We start from the raw sequence: 27,018 nt of genomic DNA, 5'->3' as shown, positions 1-27,018 counted from the left end.
CATGCCCAGGTCTGGTCTCGCATGTTAATTATGTCAATTTATATTTGCAGTCTATGGTTTTGACCCTAGTTTATCATAAGTGCATTGATTAATATCTAGTTATTTACTTTTTTAACAATCCTACTTAATCACGTAGTTTGTGGTTGCTTTGCTGTTCTTCCACACACAGTTGAATACTAAATCGTATCTCAAGGCCATTAGGGAGGCTGCTTTGTCGTAGCTAAACAGATTTCTCCTTTGCCTCTGCAGATTATTGCAATGAAAGATGGCACCATCCAGACAGAGGGCACTTTGAAAGACATCCAAAAATCTGATCCAGAGCTGTTCGAGCAGTGGAAGTCGCTGATGCACAGGAAGGACCAGGAGTTTGAGAAGGTAAACACTTTAAAAAGCTGAACGCTGGTATTGTATCAGGGACTTATTGAACGTAATAATTCACACTTTGGACCTGATCCCTTGAAAGCATAAACAAGATTACTGTGGTCTGCCTTTAGGAGACTGTTGCGGAGAGCGTGACCGATCTGGAGAGGAAAAACCTGCGCAGGGCCATGTATTCAAGAGAGGCGGTGAGGACGGAGGAAGAGGAGGAAGGTAAGGGGTCAAAGGTCAAGGCAATGGCAATGGCAATACAAACAATACGTGCGGGCGGGTTTGAGAGTTATTTCTTAGCTATAAAATACGTGTTGATACTTTGCAGCTGATTTCTTCAATATTCCCTGGGGATGTGATGATAAGACTTCAGATTACATTAAAATAAAGCTTATTTTAATGCAAACTGACCATAAAGAACTAACTTAGCAAGGTTTCTGCTGTTCAACAAGTACATAGAGAATCCCGCACACCGTCTTACTTGCAAATTGTGAGATTTATTAGGACAAACCGGGCCTAGTGCCAAAACGTTGCACGGTTTGTTTAATAAATCTCACAATTTGCAAGTAAGACGGTGTGCGGGATTTTTCTCTATGTTCTTGGGCTGCTCCCTCTCCTCCATCTCAAGTAATCAATGTGCGAAGTTCTCATTCTTTTATGCTGTTAAACAAGTGAAATTGCAGTTTAGGGTGACCAGAATTTCAAAATAAAAAACTGGGACGTTCTCATTTTTTGGTGGTTGGTTATCGTCAAATTGTGAAACGAGTTCGTAATTAAGGAAAACTGTTATGCAGAGACCATTCCTGACTAACGTGAGGCAGTATAGTCACATTTTCTTTGCGTTTTGGTCGTTTTTAAGCAGATTTTTTTTGTATTTTACTTAAACAAATTACAATTTACGACTCTTTTTACTGTTGACAGGGATCAGATTGGTCAAAAATAAGGATGTTTCTTATGTAAAACTGGGTCAGATCAGTGATTTTGGATAAATCCACTTGGACAGGGGACAAAGGGCTCAAAACTGGGAATGTCACGGGTAAATAGGGACATCTGGCCACCCTATTACATTACCTGCTCACCTTTTGGTTGAAAATCAAGCTCCTAAACTGGACCGTGAACCCTCGTAGTGATCACAAACTCTTGAAAATGTGTTCTTTACATCCATTTTGTGTTTTTTCTTGACTTTTCAGACAATCTTAAAACTTTCTGACAGTGTTCACCATCCTAAACACACATGTAGAACACCCCCAGCATGAAGTCACTGCAAAGTATCAACCCTAATCCTAGAATATGTATTTAAAGGCATGTTACGCTTCTGCTTAAGGTGGTAGGTCACAGTAATTCATGTTTATTTATTTATTATAATGTACACTCTATTAACTCTGCCCATCTCTCTTAAATCATACCCATAATGCATGTGCTACTTATAAACACACTCATAACACTTGTTTAATGTCTAAAACCAACAAAGTACAGTCCTATTTAAAGCTGCAGTGTGCAACTTTTTTATGAGACTTCTGCTACCTGCTTGTTTCCATGGAAATATCATCGCTTTTCCTGGAATGTTCCACAGTATCTCGCATTTATTCAATCAAATCATAACTAACTCAGTGGAGATAGATAAAGTCTTTATGCTGAACAATCCAGTCAAAGCAATAAAATTTCCATGGAGACAAGAAAAAAGTTACGTAGTACAGCTTTAAGCATTATGCAGGTTTGGCCAAATTAAATAATGCAATAATGTTTCTTTGTTTATTTCCTGAGTGAAGAAAATTCTGTTTATTTTGACTCCCACATTATCCATCACTGGTTAGAACAAAATGGTTTCAAATTACTGTATATTTGTGGTCACTCAGTGCGCATTAGTAGTAATAAAAATCAAACAGGCATTGAAGGCAGTATATTTGACTAAACATTTCCTTTAAATGGCAATAACTTCTTTAAAGGGCCCATACGACACTATTTTCTGATCTGTTCTAATGTTGTTTCCTTTTCAAAAACAGACCTGGAGTTGTGTTTTTTTCTTTCATTCACACATATTTAACGCACATTGCATATTTAGGCTGAGTTCTTCTCTCAAACAGAAACTTTGTTAAAACTTTTAATTTCATGTCGTAATGCAGGCAGAGGCGGTGCTACCATGACGCAAAAGTAGGAGGCTGCCCCAAACCTGGAGGGGCCCCCAACCGATTGCCCTCAGTGCCACTAACAGCTGAGACCTCAGAGCAATTTAATTTTCTCTTAATATGACATTAAATGAGAGTAGTTTACTTTTAATACAATAAACAAACAATAATCATGAGAAATAATATCATATGTAATGGATGTCAACAAAAATGTAATTGTACTAGCAAAAAAATAAAACTACTTTCAACTCTGGTGATCTAGTAGGCAACCTAACTAATAAGACAAATTTCCAATCCACCATAATTCAAATAAATAGAGATGTGCATGTCTCAAGAACAATGGAGAAAAACAGACAATAAATATATATTTTTTTTAAATAATAAACAAGGTGCATTATAGTGAGGGCCCCAAACACAAGTTCGTCTAGGGCAGACATGTCAAACAAATTTGGCCCTCGATATAATAATATTTGGCTCTCAAGATCATATCAAATATGTATTAGAGCTGCCTGCCAGCTACAGATAGACTATAGAGACATTATTTTTTTTAAATTGTGTTATTATTTTATATTATGCTTGTTCTGGATTCAATGAACAAGCTAAACTATTATTTTAACATTACATATCTCGAAAGAAGAGACAACATGAAGATGTTGTTGAAATTTTTCAATAAATATTTAATTTGGCTCACGACTTAGTCCCATTTTTAAATTTTGGCCTCTGTGAATTTGAGTTTGACACCCCGGGTCTAGGGCCTCCAAATTGCAAACTCTGCTACTGAATACAGGAAGTGCTCCATTGTGTTTTTAAACTCCATACACCTTCACTAGAATCATTTGGATGATTTCAGCCCTGGAACTGCATTTCCAAAAGGTGAAAGGTAATTGTTCACTACTACATGAGATCATAAGAGCATTTTGAGCTTTGGCAATAGAGACTAATAGTTAAGTGTGAATCAAACAAAACACAACTTCACAACTTCTGTTTTTGACGAGATAACAACATTATAACATGGCTTAAAGCTCTCAAGAGTCAATTTTGTGTAATATAGGACCTTTAAACAAAGTCAAATTTAAAAGAATAATATGATTTCTCCTAATGTGTCAGTAACATAAGCATAATGACAGTATATGCTTATGCAATACACCCCCAACCTGAATACCCCTTGTGTTTTTATATACTGTTTTATATGAATGCACAAGGGTTTTATAATTTTCCCTGATTGTTGTCTGTGGGGCTGACTTTCACACCTGCCAGACCAGAGTCAGAGCTGAGACCACACACTCAGCCTCTCTCATGTGTTCATGTTTAAAGGTGCACTGCGTAACTTTTCTGATAGAGGGTCCGTCACCTGCTTGACTCCATGTAGTTGTTATTGTTTTAACACATCACCAGGTCAGATTTGTAGAGAAGTTGGCCCACTCACAGTGTTTTTGTGGTAGTTTTGAGAGATAAACCTCCTAAAATTTAATAAATGCAAGATATATTTGTTATTCCAGACAAAGCAATAACATCGCCACACAGAAAAGCATTTGACAGACCCTCCATCAGAAGAGTTACACAGTGCATCTTTAACCTGTGCACCCATAAGTCAGAGGTGCAGCCCCCTTTACCTGTGTTCTGTGTTGTTTTCTGTGCACTGGGGGCCCGCCTGCCTGGACTTGTGCGATGGGTCCCACACAAGCTGCTGCGCTCTTGTTCGATCAAGCAGGTGTGGCCTGAATGCATGACTCAAGCACCACAACTGTGAGGAGACATGTGGCATTGTGAAAGGAAACTGCAGCGGCTTCTCCCCCATGACAGATACACTACCAGGAAAAAGTCTGGGCACAACTCTAGCTGTGTTTTTTTCTTTATTTTTACTACTTTCTACGTTGGAAATACCGAAGACGTCAAATATATGAAGGAAAATGTATGGAATTTGTTTAGCTTTGTTGGCAGCGCTGCAAACCCTTGGCCTTCTCTCAATGAGCTTCAAGTCACCTGAAATAATAATAATAATAATAATAAATCTATAGTATAAAGCATTTTTAAAAACAAAGTGCTGTACAAGCAGCAAAGAACAATGCAAAAAACATAAAAATAGCAAACAGAAAGCATACAAGAACAGACAGTGATGCAAACCATTCGATAAAACGAAATAGAATAAAAATAAATAAGGGATAAAATCAAGCTAAAACCAGTTAAAGGAAGGCCAACAGATTAAAATGAGTCTTAAACATAGACCGTATATACGAGTGGAGATAGCTAACGCTCTAGTCGCCGAGTGCCAAATAGGAAATTCGCCAGGAGGTTCTTCCAGCTCCTTCTGACCCTGACTCCAATTGACTTACATTAGGATCTTATGGCCCCTCTCTCTGTATCTGCTGCTGTGAGCCTTGTCATTTTGGTCTTAAAATGTTTGTGTTTACCCACTCTACATGATCCTGAATTTTTTCTGTTATTTTGTCCATCAAAAAAATCCTATTCATAACATAGAGCCTGGGTCCAAATTCGCTCCTGTAACTGTGAGCATCGCGATCCTCATTTGAGAGGCTCTATGGGTGACTCACACTCGTTTAGTCCTCTTTTATACAGTCTATGGTCTTAAGAAGTGATTTTAAAGATGATACTGATAATCTTATCTTCTCAGGCAGGTCATTCCGACTGAAAAAGATCTATCACCATTTTCCGGAGCCTGGACTTTGGAACAACCAAAGGGACCTGCCTGAGGATCTAAGATTGCGGGAGGATTGTAGGGGGTTAAAAGCTTTAAAAAGTGATCAGTAAAATCTTAAAATCAATTCTAAAACACACAGGCAGCCAGTGAAAAGAAGATAAAACAGGGGTAATGTGTTTCCAAGCTGCAAGATTACCGGTCATTGAAATATAATTTAATTTGCAATTAGAAAATCTTCCAATTTGGAACAGTAGGACGACAGCACCATCTGCAGTCTGACTTCTTCAGAACTGTATCTCAGGTGCAGAGGTCTACTGCGAAAGGGAAAGCCATCTCATGGATTGGGAATATGCTCAGGTCATAGACACAGAGAGACCCAAATCCCATTGTTGGATCAGGAAGGCCATTAAGATCCAGAAACGCTCCCACCAGACTATGAATCGGGACGAGGGGGGCTTACCAAGTCACTCACACCCGGAATACAGTTCTGAAGGAAGTTCCTATTAAAACATAAATCACAAATAAAACCATAATCGCTATGCTGTCGGCATAATTGCTGCCACAGTGAGATATTTTCACAAATCACCCTGCCCTACTTCACAGATGTGGCTTGTCAGGGCTCATTAGCGAAAGCCAAGAGTGCTCAAAGCATTGATCAAAGCGAAGCAAAGATAGGTTGAATTTGAAACTAAACTCAACTTCTATTTACTGCTCTGTATGTGTTTCTTCATAGTTTTGCAGCCTTCAGTGTAAAGAAAGGAAAATAAAAATAAAGAAAAAAACATTAAATGAAAAATGTGTCCAAACATTTAACTGGTAGTCTATAGTTTCACCTATTTTACCCCGTTTTGTTTTTTCCCCTTTGTTACTCCAGCAGTAGCAGCATGATCACAGATATACAGCAGTAGCCCTGTAGTAGTCCTGTAGCCCTGTAGCCCTGTAGTCCTGCCTTCTTGCCTTCTTACCCTGCTTCTTTTCCAGCTTGTAGGAGTAGACCCCCACATGCAAACTCATGCCAACGCTTGCAGCATGATGTCATGTGGTAGATTTACATTGGAGTAGAGTGTGCTTCGAAACATGATCTACTTTAACCCTTGTGTGTGGGATGGCTGCTGTGTTACCCTCCCTGTATTTGTGGAGAGATTTAAGCTGATTTTGTGATTTTGTAGCTTGTAGCGGGCTTGTTTTTCCTCTCTGATGTCCTTTTTTTTTTTTTTTAGAAATTCCAGCATGGCAAATATGAAAATGGGGGAGGGCGGATCTGTCAGAAATGTCAAAGAGTTCATAAGCAGTGAGTCAGCAGAGGAAAAGCATGGGATTGACAATTGAACTTTGCCTTGATATTCATGAGAGGAATGCTTTAGAAAAAAATAAATACAAAAATGTAATATTTACCAGTATTAGTTAAAGAGCCCATATTACACTATTCTCTGATCTGTGTTATAGTGTTATTTCCTCATCAAAAACATTCGCAGGGTTGTGTTTTGTTTCATTCACACATATTTAAACACACGAAACCTGCATTTTTACACTGGGATAAAAGGAACTGTTCACTTGAAACTACAACTTAATGACATCACAAGGTGGAACAGAGTATTTTGAGTTGGAGATGTAAACAGACTAATAAACTAGGATTATTCAAACATGTGTCAACAAAACAAAACTCATCTCCAGGTCTGTTTTTGAGGAGGTAACAACATTATAACATGGTTAAGAGTTCACAAGAGTCAGTTTTGTGTAATATAGGAGCTTTAAAAACAAACGCATTATGCAACATTTCTGGTGGAGCGTCTGCCACCTGTTTGTCTCCATGGGGATAGTATTGCTTTATCTGGAATGCTCCAAAGTATTGCATTAAACATCAACCTTGCATTTATTCAGGCACAGATGTTGTATGGCAAAAAAAAAATAAAAAAGCTTGATGAGAGCGGGCTTGCATCTCCACAGGATTTACTTGTAACTTGGCACAAATGTGTTTTTATGAATTTAATGCCAGGGATGCGCAAGATATTCAGGGTTCCCACAGTCATGGAAATTCTGGAAAAGTCAATGAAAGTTTTGGAAAAGTCATGGAATTTTAGTATCTCTTTCACGCAACTACAGCGTTCTGTTAAGTTCTCATTAGGCTATTATGATTATTTTTGAACATCTGCAACTTTTGTTTAAAAGAGACGACAATAAATGCACTGACAATATTTTGAATGTTAAAAAAAACTATAATACCAAACCATAAGGTGAGTGGAAAGAGTTAACATTTCATATTTAGACCTAAAAGTCTCATCAATTCTACTCATGTAGGTGCTGTAAAGTCATGTAAAATTAACTTTAGGTCATGAAAAAGGCATGGAAAAGTTTTGAAATTCTTTCTGTAGGGATGTAACGATATCCAAATCTCTCTGTACGATATTATCACGATATGCAGCTCACAGTACAATATTTATTGCGATATTTTGGAGTGGCTGATATAATTGTAGATAGGACACTTTTTTACCCTGACAAGTTTTTGATGTGAATTATTACCATCATACTCCCAAGAATTCAAGTAAAAACATATTTCTTCATGAATCATGGGATATGTAGTTCCCGATGTTCATGAACTATTATAATATATAAGCAAAGGATTTTTGTGATTCGATTTATTGTGACAGCCCATGATATTATTGTGGGACTTCTGACGATACAATATCACGATATTTTCGTTATTGTTACATCCCTATTTGTCAGTGAAAAAGAGTGGGAACCCTGTATACTTTAAAAATATCAATGCAATATTGACTACTGCAATAACTCAATAAAATAAAATTGTATTAAGGATTTATACCATTATGTCCTACATTGTGTTTGTCTTAAGCCCTATTCACAGAGGATAAGTACAACCTGAGGACGTCTGGTAATTTGCAAATTACCGACAAACCTCTGTGCTACCTGCAGCGCATTCGCACGGGATAAGCAAAGTCCGTAAATTACTCTATTTTACTGACATTGACTGAAATTGAAAGAAAAAAGATCGCTGAAAGGAAAGAGAAAAAAGGACGCAATTATAACAAACACAAAGACGCAGATTCGCACGGCACTAGTATTATCAGTGGACGTCTGTGTTTAGTGAAATATAATAGACAATTTGCGGTGGAATTTTTACTTTTACAAATCTCACACATGGCACATTCGCACGGGATTAAGCTCTCAGGCATCTTCCGCAGTTATTACAAATCACCAAAGGTCCACAGGTCATACTAATCTTGTGTAAATAGGGCTTTAGTGTGGTCTTGTGTAGTGTGGTTAATTTTTTTGGGTATGTTTCAAATTTGTTGTGCCAAAACTTATATTAAAAAAAAAAATATTGTAATACAAAAGTTATCAAATATTGCATCTTTATATCATATCATGGAGCTCTACTTAATGCCATACTGTGGAACATTCCAGACAAAGCAATAACATCAGAAAGTGGCCGCCCCTCCACATGAAAAGTTCCATAATGCCCCTTTAACCCGTCCTCCTGACTGAGTGGCTGTTGTGTTCTCAGAGGAGTCAGTGGAGAGTGAGGACGATGATAACCTCTCTCAGGTGATGCGTCAGCGCGCCACCATCCCCTGGCGCTCCTGTGGCATGTACCTGTCCTCGGCGGGGGTCCTCCTGCTCAGCCTCCTGCTCCTGTCCCAGCTCCTCAAACACTCGCTCATGGTCGCGATCGACTACTGGCTCGCTCACTGGACGTCGCACGTGATTTCGGCGAAGATCGAAGCCACGGCGCGTAACTGCTCCATCGTTCAGGTAACAGGGAGAGAGGGAGTAGGGGTATGAAGCTGAAGAAAATTGTTTTTCATGTATCTCTATGAGTGTCATAATATTTGAGACCGGTCTTGGTCTCATTTTGGACTCAAGCACATTTGTATTCCGTCTTGTCTCAGTCTCAAGGTCTGACACTCATTGAGTACGAACATATTTAAAGGGACAGGCTGGAATTTTGGACATAGGACTTCATTCCTAGTGTAATAGGAGACACTTGGGCATAGTGTGCATGTGCGTGTGTGTGTATGTCTGCTCCCCTGACAGGAGGTGGGGTCACATGAGTGTGAGGTGTGTGTGTGTGTGTGTGTGCGTGTGCGTGTGCGTGTGCGTGCGTGCACGGTAAGGCATAAATGGTGCACACTCACCTGGGCCAAGGAGGAGGAGAGACATTGGTTGGGTATCCGTAATTTTAGTTGACCGCTATTGCTTTTGTTTCTTGTTTTACGTTTTCAATACAGTATTCATTTGTTACAATATTTATCCACTCTAACGGCAGAGGACCGAAGACGATTTGACCAGAATTTGGTCAAAAGCATCGATGGACAAATCACCCTTTTCAACCCCTACAAACCCCTACAAAGCGTGACCTTGTTTTTCTGGTATTTGGGTCCCAAATTCAGTTGTGGTGTGATGATTCGGATCACAGTACTGTCAAAAAGACGACAAATTTTGTCTTAAAATTTATTGAAATTACACATTAAAATAATTTATTTAACAGAAATGCATAAACCTGTCAAGAAATGGGCCCAACACATGCGGTCTGATCTTCTACGTTTGCTCTGCGGATGTTTGAAAGCCATTTAATTCACCGTTGGCGGTTCTTTTCACTCGGAATACGAAAAAGACATTTTCCTTCTTCCCTGCTTCTATTTGTGCATCCGAAAATGCAGCAGGAATTTACCATTATCGGGGATAAATACGAGAGGTTACGCACTGTGTTTGACCGCTACCGTGTTTCTTGCCACCGACTCACCTATAGCCGCTATACCTAGTGAGACAGGGTGTTGGAGACGTGTGGAGACACTTTTTAAAATATTTCATCCAGTCCTTGTATTTGCAGAGGTCGCTGGTGCTAGACTAGTGCATGTCAATGGTCATAGTTATCCTGCCGCTAAAAACAGTCTTACCCACTCCACAAAACACCCGAAGCAAAACTATTATTACACCAGACTGTCGATGTAAATGTCTGTGTTGATAGCATAATTTTAGAAGTAAAACCAACCTTGTATTTGAAGGATTTATGTCTGAGCAGCAGCAGCGAGTTTTACTTCCTGATAAAAACCTTGACAGCGGTGGACTGATATCACCTGGAGCAGGGATCACCAACACGGGTCCAGCAACCAGGTCGCCCCCAAGGACTATATGAGTCGCCTGCAGTCTGGTTCTAAAAATAGCTCAACTTAATAGTGAGCTGCATCTAAAATTTCATTCTTTTTTAATCACCCTTGCATGTATATGGATTTAAAAATGACAGTATCTTGAAAATATGTTCATTATGCAACATGCGACGATTCATGTGATGCAAGGTTAGTTTTGTTTCAAACATTATTCTATCAACACAGACATTCACATCTCCAACACCAACTATGTCCAAAATTCCGGACTGTCCCTTTAATTACAGCCGGTAAATGTGCAAGAGGCTACTCAAGTTCACTGCAAAACCAGTAAGATAATGTAACTGTAAATGTTATGAACTTGAAAAAACCCACTTGATTAATTTTGAAGTTGTTTTCTGTAAAGTGCCAGTGGAAGTGAGATTAAACTCAAACTGTGGATCAGGGTCCAAAAAAGGGGTGTTTAAGTGCAGCAGTTTACTTGGCCTATTTTAAGCCTAAATGTGTCACGTCTAGAGAAGAAGTAGGACCCAAAATGCAAAACTGCATTTCCAAATTTGTTTAATGAACAAACACAAAATCCAAAACAGACATGAGAGTCATAATGACAATGAAACAACCAAGGGCAACCAAGGGCAACCAAGGGCAAAGGAGAACACAGGGTATATATGCACACACAGGTGAGACACATTAGGGCGGGGCAAACAATTAATACAACAGGAAGTCAAAGCACACTCGGCTAGAGAAATACAAAATAAAACCGGGTCAAGAACAGAAAATTTATTCAATGAAAATTAACACCATGACATTATGAAGATTAACCCGATCAAATGGAGACAGATTTATTTAAAAAAAAAAAAAAAACATTGATATATATGTGCCAAAATACAAATAAATGTAAAATATGACAAAGATAGTCTTGATTTGGTCTCGATGGGCCGTGGTCTTGGTCTTGTCTCGGTCTCGACTCTCACAGGTCTTGGTCTTGTCCTGGTCTCGGGACCCTGTGGTCTTGGACAGGTCTTGGTCTCAATTAGTGCGGTCTTGACTTCAACTTTAATCTCCACGGTGGAACGTTTAGCGGTTACCATGGCGACACAATACACAGATTTGCAAACACTGCCTAAAAACTGTTAAAATAATCTGAAAACTCAATATAAAAATACAAAATTTATTTAAACGGCACATTTTCAGGAGCCTGTGATTAATACGAGCGTTCGTGGTCCTGTTTAGGTGTTTGATTTTCAACTAAACCAGCTCTTACTGATCAGATTATGTTAAAGTAAAGCTCACATTAAACAAGCCTCAGATCAGTAGGTATCAGTAGTTGCAATTTAGAATTTGATTATGTTTTAATTTCATATTGAGAGCAGTGGCCTGTGTAAGTTTATGGAAGATTAACTGTTTTTATATGATCCACATTGACCCATCGATCATTATTTGTTGGGGATCTGGTCCATAAACTTCCTGTATTAATGTTACGGCTCAAAGACCTTCACATTAAAATTTTTGGGGTTGAAAAATGGCACCACTTTTTAAAGCTACTGCGAAAAATAAATCACTTTTGTTTATTTATACCAACACAGAAGACTTTGAACTTTGAGATTATCCACGTGAAACAAAAACTTGCAGAGATATTAATCCTAAACCACATCAATAAATCTGCAATCTGAGTTAAAGGTCTTGACTCTTGTGAGGTTTAAGCCACATTATAATGTTGTTACCTCCTCAAAAACATACCTGGAGTTGTGTTTTGTTTCATTCCTGAATTACCACAGAAGAACTTAAATGAAACAGGAAACCCACACCAAGGTTTTTGTAGAGGTGCAAATGCAAGGAATAGTAAAATAAAAAATGCATAGCACACTCAGATGGCCGATGTCCAAAAGCTTTTTTTTAAATTTTTGAATAACGTTTTGGCAAAAAAAGCCTTCGTCAGATCTTGCTTTGGACCACAGTAGAGAAAAGAACTCAGCCTAAAAATGCAGTAAAACTTTCGTGAATGAAACAAAACACAACTCTAGGTTTGTTTTTGATGAGGAAACAACATTATAACATATGTAAATCAGAAAATAGTGTAATATTAACCTTTTAAACTGTAAATTCCACATTGATTTCCAAGCTGTCCTCCAGCTCAGTTTCAAACTCTCAGGATTCTAACCTATGCAAATCTGTTTTCTTTTTTGTTTTTGTGTGCACGCCAGCCGAGTTACATAACAGATTTTGTGTAATTCCCGAGTGAGTTTCCGCTGAGTTGAGATGACCTAAAGTGCTGCCAGCCCCAGATGGAGAGTTTGCTCATGCCCGCTGGCACCAGCAGCAGCAGCAGTCTCTATGTAAAATGTGACAAATACAAACTGACAAAGTTTGGGTCAATATTATGAGAGGGTAAAGGATGTTTTCACCCCGCTTTAAGCAAATTACAGGGCCCATATTGCGCTATTTTCTGATCTACTGATATGTTATGTTGTTTTCTTATCAAAAGCACCTGAGCTGTGTTTTGTTTCATTCACACGTTTAACACACAAGCCCTGCTTATTTAGGCTGAGTTCTTCTCTCAAACGTAAAACACTCTGTTCCACCCATGGATCTAGAATAAAAACTGGATAAGGCATTCTCCTTCTGTCTCGGCTCGAGGCAGACTAGTGGCCGCTCCAGGTATTGCAGCTCCCGGTAGCACAATGCTTTTTTTTTTAAGAATTCAAACTGCCCATGTTTGGCTGAAAGAGCATCCACAACTTTCACAAAGGTTGGATTTTGTAGGGATGCTTTTCTATTTTCACATCATAAACTTTAAAACATTTTAAAATCCTCAAAATGCCTAAAAGTTAGTTTTGTAAGACTTAGCCTAGCCTCGTTCTGAGTCCGCGCCAGCTTCACTCTAGCAGCTCTCACTCTGATCGGTCCAAACGCTCCACGCCGTGCACATACAGATGTCACACAAGTGGGAGGAGCTTGCCCGTATTGAGGAAGTAAATACGAAAAGTGAAAATTTTTTCTGGGCCCATGCACCATTGAGCACAGACCATTGAAAACAATACGACGCCATCTTGGGTTCACCTTCCAGATTTTATTATAGTTCTACTGTATGGTTCCACCTTGTGATGTCATGTGTTAATACAGGAAAAGCTGCACTGTGTTTTTAAAAGTCCTATATTACACAAAATGGATTCTGAGCTTTAAGTCATGTTATAATGCCGTTACTTCCTCAAACGTATACCTGGAGTTGTGTTTTTTGTGTGTTGAGTAACCCCAGTTCAAAGTCTGTTTACATTTGCAAAGCTCAGTTTCACCTTGTGATGTCAAGCTTTTGTTCAGTCGAGATTGGCAATTCCAGGGTTGAAATTATCCAAATCATTCTAGTGAAGGTGTGTGGAGGTTAAAACACAGTGGAGCACTTCCTGTATTACCACATAACATCACAAGTTGGAACAGAGTCTATTCTTTTTGAGAGAAGAACAGCCTTAATATGCAGGATTTGTGTGTTAACAAAACAAAACACAACTCCAGGTCTGTTTGTGATGAGGAAACAACATTATAACACATTGACCTAGTGAATATCTCGTGCACTATAGCATTTCCTTTACACTATCATTCCTGTAATGGCTCACTCCAGATCTTTCCTTCCAAGTAATCAAAAACATTATGACCCGACTGAATTTTAATGGACAATAGATCAGAAAATAGTGTAATATGAGCCCATTCAGTTCAGAGTATTATGATGAAAGCAGCTGATTTACTAATCCAGAAGCCCCCTACAGGTGAATAGCAGAACTGCACGTGCATTTAAACCATTACAGTCATGTGCAGCCTCCAACAGCCACAACAAACACAGACACGACTAAAGGTTCAGCTCTGTGCGGGGCCACGCTGGCTGTCCACGAGTGATCATGTTCCAGGACAATTTATTCCCTGTGTCTTTATCCATGTGCGCTAAATGCCAGGCCCGCTCACATTTCACTTATGTCATGCCCAGGTTTCAGCCAGTTTGGATTCCCAGTAACAACACTCACCCACTTTAATACATTGAGTCTGTGATACCAGGCACGACTGCTCTGGCTTAGCTCATGTTTGGCCTTTTTATCTAATCTCCATTCGGATGTAGTCCCCTGTACGGCAAGCGGCCAGGGACACTCAAGAGCCCTGCTGCATTATCAGACACATTACTGCCACTTCACATAACTGTCCTCCTCCCTCTGACTGAATAAAGGGCTGGAAAAGTGCACGGATCTGGCATCTAAGCCAAGACACCAGGAATCTACTTACACCTGTCTATTATCTGTCTATTAATATTACACAAAGTCTGGGCTGAAACTTTTTTTTTTTCTTTTTTTTGTTTTTTTGTTTGTTTGAGCAAGGTATAAGGTACAAACAGAAGGATATGTACATGTGCATGTTTGGGACCATTTCTGGTGCTCAAAAGGAGTAGGCTGAAGTTAAAAAAAATGTATCATGTCCTATAGGGTTGATTATCATTAATAAGTTTCGATACATACCTCAATACAGTGCACTGTCGATTCGATATGATATATTTCTAATCGAATCTATAGGGTTCAATAAAAAATAAAGGTTAAATCATGGCTGTGATACTAAAAGTCTGTGTTAAACCACTTCTTGTCCAAAAGTGAATTTAAAAAAATGTAATCATCAGAACAGTGAATCTGTCAAATGTGTTGCATAAATGAGTTTCCTTCCTCTAAACAGGCAACAAAACTGTAGCACTGTAACAAAAAAAAGTTTGTAAATTATACCAAAAAATATTCTTCAAAATATATCGATACAGCAGTCCATTTTTATTCAGAATTAAATCATTTTTATTTGGAATTAAAGTTCTCATGTTAATGTGGCAAATGTACAGCTCATAAAAAACAGAGATGTTCCACAGCAGAGCGTGTGCAGTCTTTAACTTTAACTTTGATTCTTTCATTTCAGGACTACGGCTTCAGTCACTCGTGGTACCTGTCCATCTTCAGTGTCCTGTGCTGTTTGGGCATTATCTTGAACTAAAAAATACATAGAAAAACAGGCATTCTGAATGTGAGCGGGATCGCCTCTCCACAGATCTGACCTGTAACTTGGTCTGGTTTGGTCTCCAAAGCAATAACATAAAAAAAAAAACTTGGATGGACCCTCACATTTAAATGTGCTTTATAAATAAATTTGACATTGACCAGTGTTTCCACATTCATGGAAATCCTGGAAATGTCATGGAAATTGGAAATGTAATTTTCTTGGCCTGGAAAAATGTTGTAAATTCAATGAAAGTTTTGGAAAAGTCATGGAATTTTAGTATCTCTTTCACACAACTACGGCGTTCTGTTAAATTCTCATTAGGCTATTATGACTATTGCCAAACGTATGCGATTTTTGTTTAAAAGAGACAACAATAAATGCACTGACACTATTTTGAATGTTTAAAAACTATCATAGCAAACTATAAGGTGAGTGGAAAGAGTTAACATTTCATATTTAGCCCTACAAGTCTGATCAATTCTACACATGTAGGGTGTTATAAAGTCATGGAAAATTTACTTTAGGTAATGAAAAAGTCATGGAAAAGTTTAGAAATTTTGTCAGTGAAAAAGAGTGGGAACCCTGATTGACATAACCTAACCTAACCTAACCTAGCGCCCCCTTGTGTTTTCAGGTACGAGCCACGCTTCAGACAGAGGCTACTGCAGTTCACAGACGCCAACAACATCGCATCTCTGTTCCTCACAATCCTTAATCATTGGTTAAGTAGCTCGTTTCCATCTTAACTTTTGATTTTTTCATTTCAGGACTGCGGCTTCAGTCACTCGTGGTACCTGTCCGTCTTCAGCGTCCTGTGCTGTCTGGGCATTATCTTGTGTTTGGCTACCTCGGTGGCGGTGGAGTGGACCGGTCACAAAGTGGCCAAAGAGCTCCACCACAACCTGCTAAACAAGATCATCCTGGCGCCCATGAGGTAAGAGACAGAGAGACACGTGTAGAAAGAACAGAGAGCTGATAAATGCAGATCACAGCTTTTTTCACCCCATTACCTTAAAGCCCATCTGCCATAATCGCCCCAGGGTTTCACTCAGATAAACACACAAACTTCAGTAAATGTGTGTGCAGAGAAACATGGATGACTGCACCTGGACATATTTCACATCTCATTTAATTTAAAAGCACCAGCTCACCGTAAACACAGGTGCAAATAGGGATTATTCTTGAGCTAAAGGTGCTCTTGGTAATCTATGACTGAAAATGATTGTATTTTTTCCCCCTCAGGCTCTCTTCTCTGTTTTTGATATAAAAAAAAAATTAAAGGTCCTTTATTATGAGAAATTTACTGTTTTGATCTTTTAGTCATATTATAATGTTGTTACCTCCTCACAAACGTTCCTGGAGTTGTGTTTTGTTTCATTCACACATGTTTGAGTAATGCTGCATGAAGGCTGTGCAATTAATTTAATTTTGATTTGTGTGTCAAACAATCTCCAAACTTATACAACTGAGTTGACATGATAAGTTTATTTTGCAAGATTTTTCAAATAAATAAGTATATTTATTTTATATTTTAAATGTAGAGATTGTAGAACAGCTGGATATATAGTTATTTTGGATACATTTATGTTTCTCTATCCCTTATAGCATTGTTTTCCCAAGACATTATTTTTTTTGGGTCGCCTTGTCACAATCTGCATGTAGGTTTGCAATATACAGTTCTGCCTATAAAACTGATCTGCTGCTGCGCTCTCCTCCTGCACCCCTGACGGGAACACACTACAAAAACGCAGACAGGCCCATCTACCTCATTAGAAATGCCGAAATGTTTTTGTATATTTATAATTGTATAATCGTTTTGTAATTATTTTATTGATTGTTTTGTTCCAATATTGCTGGTTCAATTGAACGTTGAAAAGAAAAAGAAATGGGCTTCATTTAATGCGACCGGATCCTTTTTTACTGGTTCAATTGTTTAAAACTTGAGTAATACTAATTGTTCAGAGAGACACGATCACTCAGTCAACAATAAAATATCCTCATTAATGTTCAGTAATGGTCAAATCCACCTTTATTTTATGATTTACAAATAATGTCTATTGACTTTGTGACTTTTAAAATATGGGTCTCCAGGAAAAAAGTTTGGGAAACTCAGCCTTACAGCATATTTTATTCATTTTTTTGCTCTAGCGTACATATTTGTAGCCTATATTTAGTGTCAATTTGAAAGTTTTGCGTAAATTATCAACAACAATGTGGGGTTTTTTTTGAGAGAGAGAAATGCTGAATAAATGCATCATATTAGTAAAAAAATAATTATTTGAATAATCGTGATTTCAATATTGACCAAAATAATCGTGATAATGATTTTGTTCATAATTGTCTGTTTACATCTCCAAAGCTCAAAATGCTCTGGTCCACCTTGTGATGTCATGATGTGGTACAGCTCAAATTAGCAGCTACATTTTATCTTTAGTAGAGACCAGATCCAAATCCAGGGCAGAAATTATCCAAATGATTCCAGTGAGGGTGTATGGAGTTTCAAAACACAGTGGAGCACTTCCTCTATTACTACATGACATCACAAGGTGGAACAGAGTGTTTTCTGTTTGAGAGAAGAACTCAGTCTAAATATGCAGGATTTGTGTGTTAAACTTGTATGAATAAAACAAAACAAAACTCTAGGTCTGTTTGTGATGAGGAAACTAAATTATAATAACACATATACCAGAAAATATCATAAAATAGGCGCTTTAATCAAGTTGATCATTTACATGTAAGTCTATTTCTCATTTATTCATCTAGTTTATGCAGCTATCTGTCGTTACTATGCAAAACTCGTCTGCAGCTCTTGTTAAATACCTTTTCTCGAGAGGGGCATATCATTATTTATCATGATTCACATTCTTGGTGTGTTTCTGCTCTGATAAGAAACATTTTTCACTTGGACAGGCTGTTTGAGACGACTCCGCTCGGCAGCATCCTGAACAGATTCTCCACAGATACCAACACCATCGACCAGCACATCCCCACCACCCTGGAGTGCCTGAGCCGCTCCACCCTGCTCTGCGCCTCCGCCCTGGGGGTCATCTCCTACGTCATCCCCGTCTTCCTCATCGCGCTGCTGCCTCTCGCCATCACCTGCTACTTTATACAGAAGTACTTCAGGGTGGCCTCCAGGTAAGGCTCAGGGTATGGGCATGGACGATAGATGGCTGTACGATCATAAACGATAAACTTTTGTGCCTTCGTTAACATTATTATAGTTTGTATGACCATAAATGAAAGAATTAAGAAGAATTAAGAGAAGAACTAAGAAAAAAGTCATTGTATTTCTGTTATTAGAGGGGTTAGTTTATGGAACAACCTGAGTGCTGATTTTAAAAAAAAAAAGAAAAAGTCTAACACTGTAGAAGCCTTTAAAAAAAAGAGTATAAAGTGCTATGTTTTGAAAGTTATAAAGCTCTGGAATGAATGAATTATGCAGTAAATGTTTGTTTTAATTTATTTATACAGTAACTCGCAAGTGAAATTATAAATACAAACTTTCTATTCATACGATGCCTTTCTTTTTTGAAATTCTGTCGTTGTTTAATAGGTTTAGGCATTATAAGTACTTTTTACTTCAGCCTAAATCCTTTCGGTTATGATCTATGGGGTTGTAGTTAATGTTTTGTTTTGTTTTTGTTTTGTAGTGCTGCAAAATGACCAAATAAACTACTACTACTTGTTCTATATATAAATGGGTAGCGATAACCCGCTAGTCATAGATTTCTAAATAGGAAGTGAGCATGGGTGAGGTTCTGGCTCCAATTCACTCTTTATTGAAAATGCATCGTCCGTCTCTTCGTAACTGCTGCTGTCAGGCGTGTCACTTTGGTCTTAAAATGTTCGTTTTAACCCGCTCTACATGATCCTGGTGTTTTCATTTCACAATTTTGTCCATAAATCAGGATATAAATATTAATAACAAGCGCCTCCTTTCCCCAAGGTTGCTCCCGCTAGTGTTAACAATAGGTTTGATTGACGGCATTACTAAGCGCCCGCTCCCAGCTAAACCAGCGGTGCAGTAAAGGCCATTACCTTCAACAGCCTCGCTCCGGATTGATATTCGCACTCGGATTTCAATACATGGATCTCAGCTCCAAATTTCGTCCCTATGGCCCCATTCACACTAGTATGTATTCGAGTCGTTTTCGTTGCAGATGCAGTGTTCGTTCACACTAATCCAATGGAAAACGACTCCAGAGACGGAACGATCTGGTGCCGCCAGCTCCTACGAATTCATCAGAGTATGGATCTGATCCAGCACTGTGTGGACGCTTGAAATCGTTGATGCATTGACGTAGGAGCTCTGGTTGCTTTCTTATTGGACCACACCACCACGATTCGCTGGGTTGTGACATCGGTCATGTGACGCTATTTTGGGAAACAGTTTAAACAAACCATAGTCAAATGGGAAATCGTGAAAATTACTTGGACAGAACAGACTCACCATTAGCAGATCACCCTTCTGTCACAGAAAGAACACTCATATTCCACTGAGTCGTGTTCCGACAGAAGCTGATCGTATCAGCTCACAAGGAGCGAGCTGTTTTTTGAGCGCTAACTTTATGCAAATTAGCCATGCGGTTATAAATTTTGTTTCTGTAAAACGTAAACAAATATGCTCAAAGCTGAGTGGATAGGGAAGGCTTGCAGACGTTTCCAATATTTTGATATGGTGATACAGTGATTTGTTTCAGTGTAAATGTAACCTATAACTGCCAACCTTGGTGAGCTTCATTTGACTGGAGCTCAACAATATGGGTGACGTCACACTTCCTTAATCCACTTCTTATACAGTCTATGATTATGACGCAGGTTATGATGTGGGCTGTTTGGGGGTTGGATAAGTAAGGATTAAACAGTGAGGAGCAGTATGTTACTGACAACCTTTTAACTGTCTGTGGATGTTAAAAACATTAGTTATTTCTGTTTTAATTGAAGCTGTTTCTTCCCAACAGTAATTAATTTGTTTACCCATTGCGATGGTCTTTTATACAACTTGCTGGTAATGCCCTACATAACTTACTGTACTGAGAATTGATTGAGACTAATGCAAATCCAATCTTTACTTTGCAAAAAAAAAGGCAATAAGAGCAATCACATTATCAACTTATAATGAACCAACCAGTGCGTTATTTATAAACCTTCAAACTCTGAAATTTTACAGTTTAGTCAACTTTTACACTTGTTTAAAGTAAACAATAATCTCTTATCAAAATCAATACAGAAAAGGTTCAAAATCCGAAAGAGCCAATATGAGCTCAGAGGTACGGTCATGTTTATGAAAAAGAAAAGAAAATCAGAACAAACATTATGACATTTTGTGTATCTGTTAAAAGTGTGGACCTCTGGAACAACTGTACAGAAGACCTAAAATTGTGCACCACTCTCTCACACTTTAAAAATAAGTTTAAATGTTTAACTCTTGGCAGATACGTGAATACTTAGATGGTGCTGTAGTACTATGCTGCACTGTTACTGATTTGCTTGTTTCCTCTTGCTGTATTTATGAACATGAACTGGTTTTAAGATTATGCTACAGCCTACACCTTTCCGGTCTATGTATGTAAAATCACTCGTAGTAACGTAGAACAGTGACACAATTTCACAGTGGTTTTTGCATTAGAATTCATGGTGTAAATGAGGGTTTAAGTGTGACAGACTGGCCGTAGAATACATTTCCTCCAAACACATCTGAAGCATCATTGTAGGTTTATCGTCCCTCTGTCTCAAAGCTGTATCTGATTTGATTTTCAACTCACTGTTCTCTGTGTGTCTCAGGGATCTGCAGCAGCTTGAAGACAGCACCCAGCTGCCTCTGCTCTCCCATTTCTCCGAGACCGTGGAAGGCCTCACCACGATAAGAGCCCTCAGGTGAGACATCAGAGGACAGACTGACATATAACACCAAAATCATTCACAATCATCCCATATGCTGTTTTCACTTTGATGGAGAAACATAATATTTCGGCGACTGAAACTTTGTAGCTTATTTATTTCACAGTGCCAGTGTGTCTGTTATGATTGTCTATTATTTGTCCATGTGGTGTTTTTTAAAGGTCCTATATTACACAAAAACTGACTCATGAGCTTTGAGTCATGTTAAAATCTCGGTACATCATCAAAAACATACCTGGTGTTGCGTTTTGTTTCATTCACACTGTCTGAGTAATCCTGAATTATTAGTCTGTCTACATCTCCAAAATGCTCTGTTCCACCTTGTGATGTCATGAAGTGGTAGTTTTTAAGTTAACAGCTACATTTTACCTTTAGTTCAGCAGAGATTGGCAATTCCAGGGCTGAAATTATCCAAATGATTCTAGTGAAGGTGTATGGAGTTTAAAAACACAGTGGAGCTCTTCCTGTATTACCACATGACATCATTAGGTAGAACAGATTGTTTTCTGTCTGAGAGAAAAACACAGCCTAAATAATCAGAATTTGTGTGTTAAACTTGTGTGAATGAAACTAAATACAACTCCAGGTCTGTTTGTGATTAGGAAACAACATTATAACATAGATCAGAAAATAGCGTAATATGGAGCCTTTTAATGTCTCTTTTTTCAATGCGTTTTAACTACAAATGACAAATAACTTAATCTAACCTTTTAACTTTAATATTACACTGTATTTTTGTGCATTTTTATCTGATCCAATCCAACTTTATTTGAATAGCACATTTTATAAACAGGACAGTTTAGCAGTGTAAAACATTTAACTCTAAAAAGTCAGCAGAATTATGTTCCAAGCAAAAGGAACTAATATAATCAATAGATAAAATAATAATAACAATAGTATCAATGAATAAATATAATAAACTCAAATAAATAAAGGCAGTACTAAAAAAATTACATGGATAAAAACAAACAAACAAACAAAAAAACTATTGTATTGTCTTATCCATACACTTACCTGTACATCACGTTGGTCACATGTGGTTGTTTTAAAGGTGCACTATGTAACTTTTTGGTTGGGGGTCCATCATCTGCTTGTTTCCATGGATATGTTGCTGTGCTTGTAATGTTCCAAATTATGACATTAAACTGCTCTGCCTTACATTTATTCAATTACAGGTAGTTTTATATCTCAAAAATACCCAGAAAAACAGACATTCTGACTGAGTAGGGTCGCCTCTTCACAGATCTGACCTGTAACTTGGTCTGGTTTAGTCTCCATGAAAATAAAAAGGTTTAATTAAATACTGTGAAACATTCCAGACAAAGCAATAACATCACCATCAGAAAAGTTACACAGTGCAGCTCTAAATGTGCTTCATAAATAAATGTGACATTGACGTAACCTAACCTAAAATAGCACCCTCTTGTGTTTTCAGGTACGAGCCACGGTTCAGACAGAGGCTACTGCAGTTCACAGACGCCAACAACATCGCATCTCTGTTCCTCACAGCCGCTAATCGTTGGCTGGAGGTCCGCATGGTAATGATGCTTTTGTCAGCCTCTTGGACACTTCGCAAAACAACAACAGCTGCCTCAGGTTTTCTAATGCTGATGGGTGACTTTTCTCTCTGTTGGAATGCTAAATACTATGATATCTTATGTATGCACCAGGAGGAGGAATATTACGAGTAATTGCTGTCACATGGGTGTTATTTTTCACCGAAGAAATTAGCATTCAACTGATTTATGCTTAAAGGGCCCATATTATTCTACTTTCTTGTCTATGTTCTGATATAATGTTTCTTCATCAAAAACAGACCTGGAGCTGTGTTTTGTTTCATTCACACATGTTTAACACACAAACCCTGCATATTTAGGCTTGGAGATGTAGACAGACTAATAATAAAGGATAACTCAAACATGTGGATGGAACAAAACACAACTTCAGGTCTGTTTTTGATGAGGTAACAACATTATAAGATGGCTTAAAGGGACAGTTCGGATTTTTGGACATAGGGCCTCATTTCCTAGTGAACCAGAATGTTGGAGACGTGTGGAGATACTTTTTTAAATATTCCATCCAGTCGTTGTATAGATGCATCAAGAATCATTTGCTCAATGCATACTGGGAAGGATGTTCGGAAAAAGTGAGCATCAAACCGCCATGTTTGTTTTCCCAGTGGGATGCATCTATTGTCAAAGCCGATTTTTTTGAGTCTTTTGAATCATATTGCTTTTGTTTCTGGTTCTGATATTGTCCTATTTTAGTTTTGGGATTCGGACATCGTAATTGTGTGGTTGTTGGATGTCCTGACAGCGGGAAACAGCTTGAGAAATTTGTTTGCGAGCTCCATAACTGCAAAAGGTAATCAGATCTGTGTGACTCCGTTCAAACTGTTTCCCTTTCCAGCGGAATTGAAAAATGGTGAAAGGCAAAGGCAATGGGCAGTATTGATACACAGGAAGGACGAAAAAGGAAACCTTTGGCTGTGTAAGAAATCATCCCGAGTTTGCAGCGAACATTTTGAAAGTGGAGCGCCATTAAAGCAAAATCCCGATCCCTCGCTCAACCTTGGTAACGAATTTAAAAAATCAACGTCAAAGTGAAAGGCACCAGCTGTTCACCAAAAACACCTTCCACTGCAAAGTGAACAAGACGTGATCTTGCTGTAAAACCACAAGAACAAGAAAGTGCGAGCTCAGCCTGTTTGTCTTCTGTACCTCTCGCTTAACAAACGGGATCCCACTTTGATGGCGCTCCACATACAAAATGTTTGCGATAGACTGCCAATGTGAATGTCTGTGTTGATAGAATAATGTTTGAAATAAAATTAACCTTGCATCACATGAATCGTCGCATGTTGAGGGACTATTTTCTCATATATCAGTCCGCCGCTGCCAAACTTTCTTTCAGGAAGTACAACTGCTGCTCAGACATAAATCCTTCAAATGCAAGGTTGGTTTTACCTCTAAAATTTTTCTATCAACACAGACATTTACATCGACAGTCTGGCATTAGAATTGTTTTTCTTTGAGTGCTTGGAGTGGGTAAGACTGTTTTTAGTGGCAGGATAACTATGGCCATTGACATGCACTAGTCTAGCACCAGTGACCTCTGCAAATACAAGGACTGGATGAAATATTTTTTAAAATGTCTCCACACGTCTCCAACACTGGCTCACTAGGAAATGAGGTCCTATGTTCAAAATCACAAACTATCCCTTTAAAGCTCACAAGTGTTTCGTCAATTTTGTGTAATACAGGGCCTTTAAAACATTCAAACTAATTCAGAAGAGACACTTGTTTTTGAATGTAATAAATACTTGTAGATAAAAAGTAAATCCAGTGCGAATAACTATAATAATAAATAATCTTCCTGTTTGATTTCAGGAGTACGTTGGAGCTTGTGTTGTTCTGGTGGCAGCTGTTGCATCCATCACTAACGCTCTGTACAACCACCTCTCCACGGGGCTGGTGGGACTCGGACTCACATACGCCCTCATGGTAAGAGCGGCTTTACAGTAGAATCACAGTGTTTATGTGAAGATGATGATGACAATGATGAAGCACTTATGACGCATTTCAAGACACTTTACATTATTCATGCTCTTCATACTCAGTGGTTTTAAGATGATGCTGAACAGAAGTGAGGCTGCCAATCTGCAGAATCAGCTCCACTGATTGCCGTTAAGCACTCACAAACCATATAGCGAGCAAAGTGGGTGAAGCGTCTTGTATAGCGATCGAATTATATGTTTTATCCATTACCGATTATTTAGAACTCATGGAAACCACTGATCATCTCTACCGATATTTTTGACCAATACATAGCAACGATGTTGATTATTTTCCACAAATTATACTGTACATATAGTATATCTGAATTCACTGCAAACTCACAAACAACCCTGGTTTACTATAAACTGGATAAGAGATCTGCGTAGTCACGATTTGTTTCTTCATCGTAGTGTAGTGTTCAAATAAAGCTTAATGCGTAATTCTTTAGGGAGTTGATTGGCCCTAACAAAATATGGATCTGTCTTGGCCATACCAGTTTGTCAAAGCCTGTGTCCTGTCAGATCTCCGAAGCCAAGCAGAGCCGGGCCTGGTTAGTACTTGGATGGGAGACCGCTAGGAAAATCAGGTGCCACGGGGGGGTGCGAGTCGCAAAAAAGCTGTTGTTGTGTCCTTAGGCAAGGCACTTCATCCACATTGCCTAGTATGAACGTGGTGTGTGCGTGAGTGATGGCGGGGATCTGAGGGCCCGATGGTGCAGATTGGCAGCCTTGCTTCTGTCAGTCCGCCCCAGGGCAGCTGTGGCTACAATAGTAGTTTACCACCACTGGGTATGGAGTGATTGAATAATGATCTGTAAAGCGTCTTTTGTGATATAAGTCTGTGAAAAGCTCTATATAAATTAAAACTTACTTACTTACTTACATGGAGATTGAATGTCGACAGTAGACTAAGGGAGTGTGGCATCATCTATAGTGGTCGGCTCCAGTCAAATGAAGCTCACCCAAGCTAGCGGTTGTGGGGAAAATTTGGAGCCAAGTTCCATATTTGTATTTTGGCAACAGTAGCTCAGTTGGTAGAGCGTTTGTCCACTGATTCGAAGCTTGCCGGTTCCAATCCCACTCTTGACATAAACATTATTGGTTTGAGCGGTCACATCCACTGGCCCACAGGTTGGCGATGCGATTTCAGCTCCCGCAGATGATGCTGTCAGCGTCACTTTGCCCCAGTGTCTGTGTACACTTGTGAATGAATGTGAATGACTCAGAGCGCACTGGGTACATGCGATTAGAAGAGATGAGGGTGCCAAATTCCAGATGATTCCAAACAGCACATACTTACGCAGTTTTCATTTTACCGCTGACAACATTTACTTCAACGGGTTTTATCACAGTCGGTCGGCGAGCCCAGTGTCGAGAACTACACTTGAAGTTATAATTACATCTTTCCAAACATCTTATTGGTTTGTGACGTAGCATAAATAGAGCATATTTGGAATGTGGCTTCTAGTGAGTTAGTGATGTCCATTTCTATACACAGTCAGTGATCTGGACACAACAGGAGTTTGCTGTAGAGCCACTGCCACCTCACTGTGACACCTGGTATTCCCATCAGTTTCCCATCCAAATAGTAACAGGCCCAACCCTTCTTAGCTTCTGAGATCACGCAAGATCAGACATTCTCAAAGCGGCAGAGTATCAGAGCACTTCTCTTACATGAATACAGTTATATTCAAACAAGTTTTTATGATATTTGGTTTAGAAACTGATTGAAGCTCTAAATATAACCACCCTCTACAGAGTTGTTATCAGCAGATGAAAGGCCTTAAGACTGCGCATGTGTTTACTTACTGTTTACTTGAGCCTGAGCCAAGTGTGTGTGTGTCCACCGTGACTTCAACCCCATCTGTCTCTGAGTCCTGCTGTCTCTCTGTATCAGGTGTCGAACTACTTAAACTGGATGGTGCGTAACTTGGCGGATATGGAAGTGCAGCTTGGCTCGGTCAAAAGAATCAACGGACTTCTCAAAACGGAGCCAGAGAATTACGAAGGCCTGCTCAGTGAGTACCAATGAAATACTTGCAATTCAAGACTTTTGGTCTGTAGAAAAACAGCACAAAAAGTGAAACGTGATTTGTCTAACTGGTAGAGGGTCCATCAAATGCTTTTCTCCATGTAGATGTTTTTGCTTTGTCTTAGAATGTTTCACAGTATGGCATTAAACCTTTCTAACTTCATGGAGACTAAACCAGACCAAGTTAAAGGTCAGCTCTATGGAGAGGCGACCCCGCTCACAGTCAGAATGCCTGT

The 27,018-nt window shown here is 38.8% G+C and overlaps 1 protein-coding gene across 1 annotated transcript in view; it reads left to right on the top strand.

Moving 5' to 3' along the window:
• The window catches only part of abcc8 (ATP-binding cassette, sub-family C (CFTR/MRP), member 8), a 169,310-nt gene that overhangs the window by 115,027 nt on the left and 27,265 nt on the right, over positions 1-27,018 (top strand). Inside the window, exons 22-30 of the mRNA XM_055155789.1 lie at positions 250-375; positions 495-591; positions 8,678-8,925; positions 16,058-16,224; positions 18,201-18,428; positions 21,078-21,170; positions 22,630-22,732; positions 24,584-24,697; positions 26,648-26,768. Coding sequence (XP_055011764.1) covers positions 250-375; positions 495-591; positions 8,678-8,925; positions 16,058-16,224; positions 18,201-18,428; positions 21,078-21,170; positions 22,630-22,732; positions 24,584-24,697; positions 26,648-26,768 — 1,297 coding nt within the window. The remainder of the gene's footprint in view (positions 1-249; positions 376-494; positions 592-8,677; positions 8,926-16,057; positions 16,225-18,200; positions 18,429-21,077; positions 21,171-22,629; positions 22,733-24,583; positions 24,698-26,647; positions 26,769-27,018) is intronic.

This window comes from Boleophthalmus pectinirostris, unplaced genomic scaffold (assembly GCF_026225935.1).
Source record: "Boleophthalmus pectinirostris isolate CB_2022bp ecotype Guang Dong unplaced genomic scaffold, ASM2622593v1 HiC_scaffold_2, whole genome shotgun sequence".
In the NCBI taxonomy this organism is placed as follows: Eukaryota; Metazoa; Chordata; class Actinopteri; order Gobiiformes; family Gobiidae; genus Boleophthalmus; species Boleophthalmus pectinirostris.
Note: the sequence above shows the minus strand (reverse complement) of the source record. Positions and strands in the feature narration are given on the sequence as shown.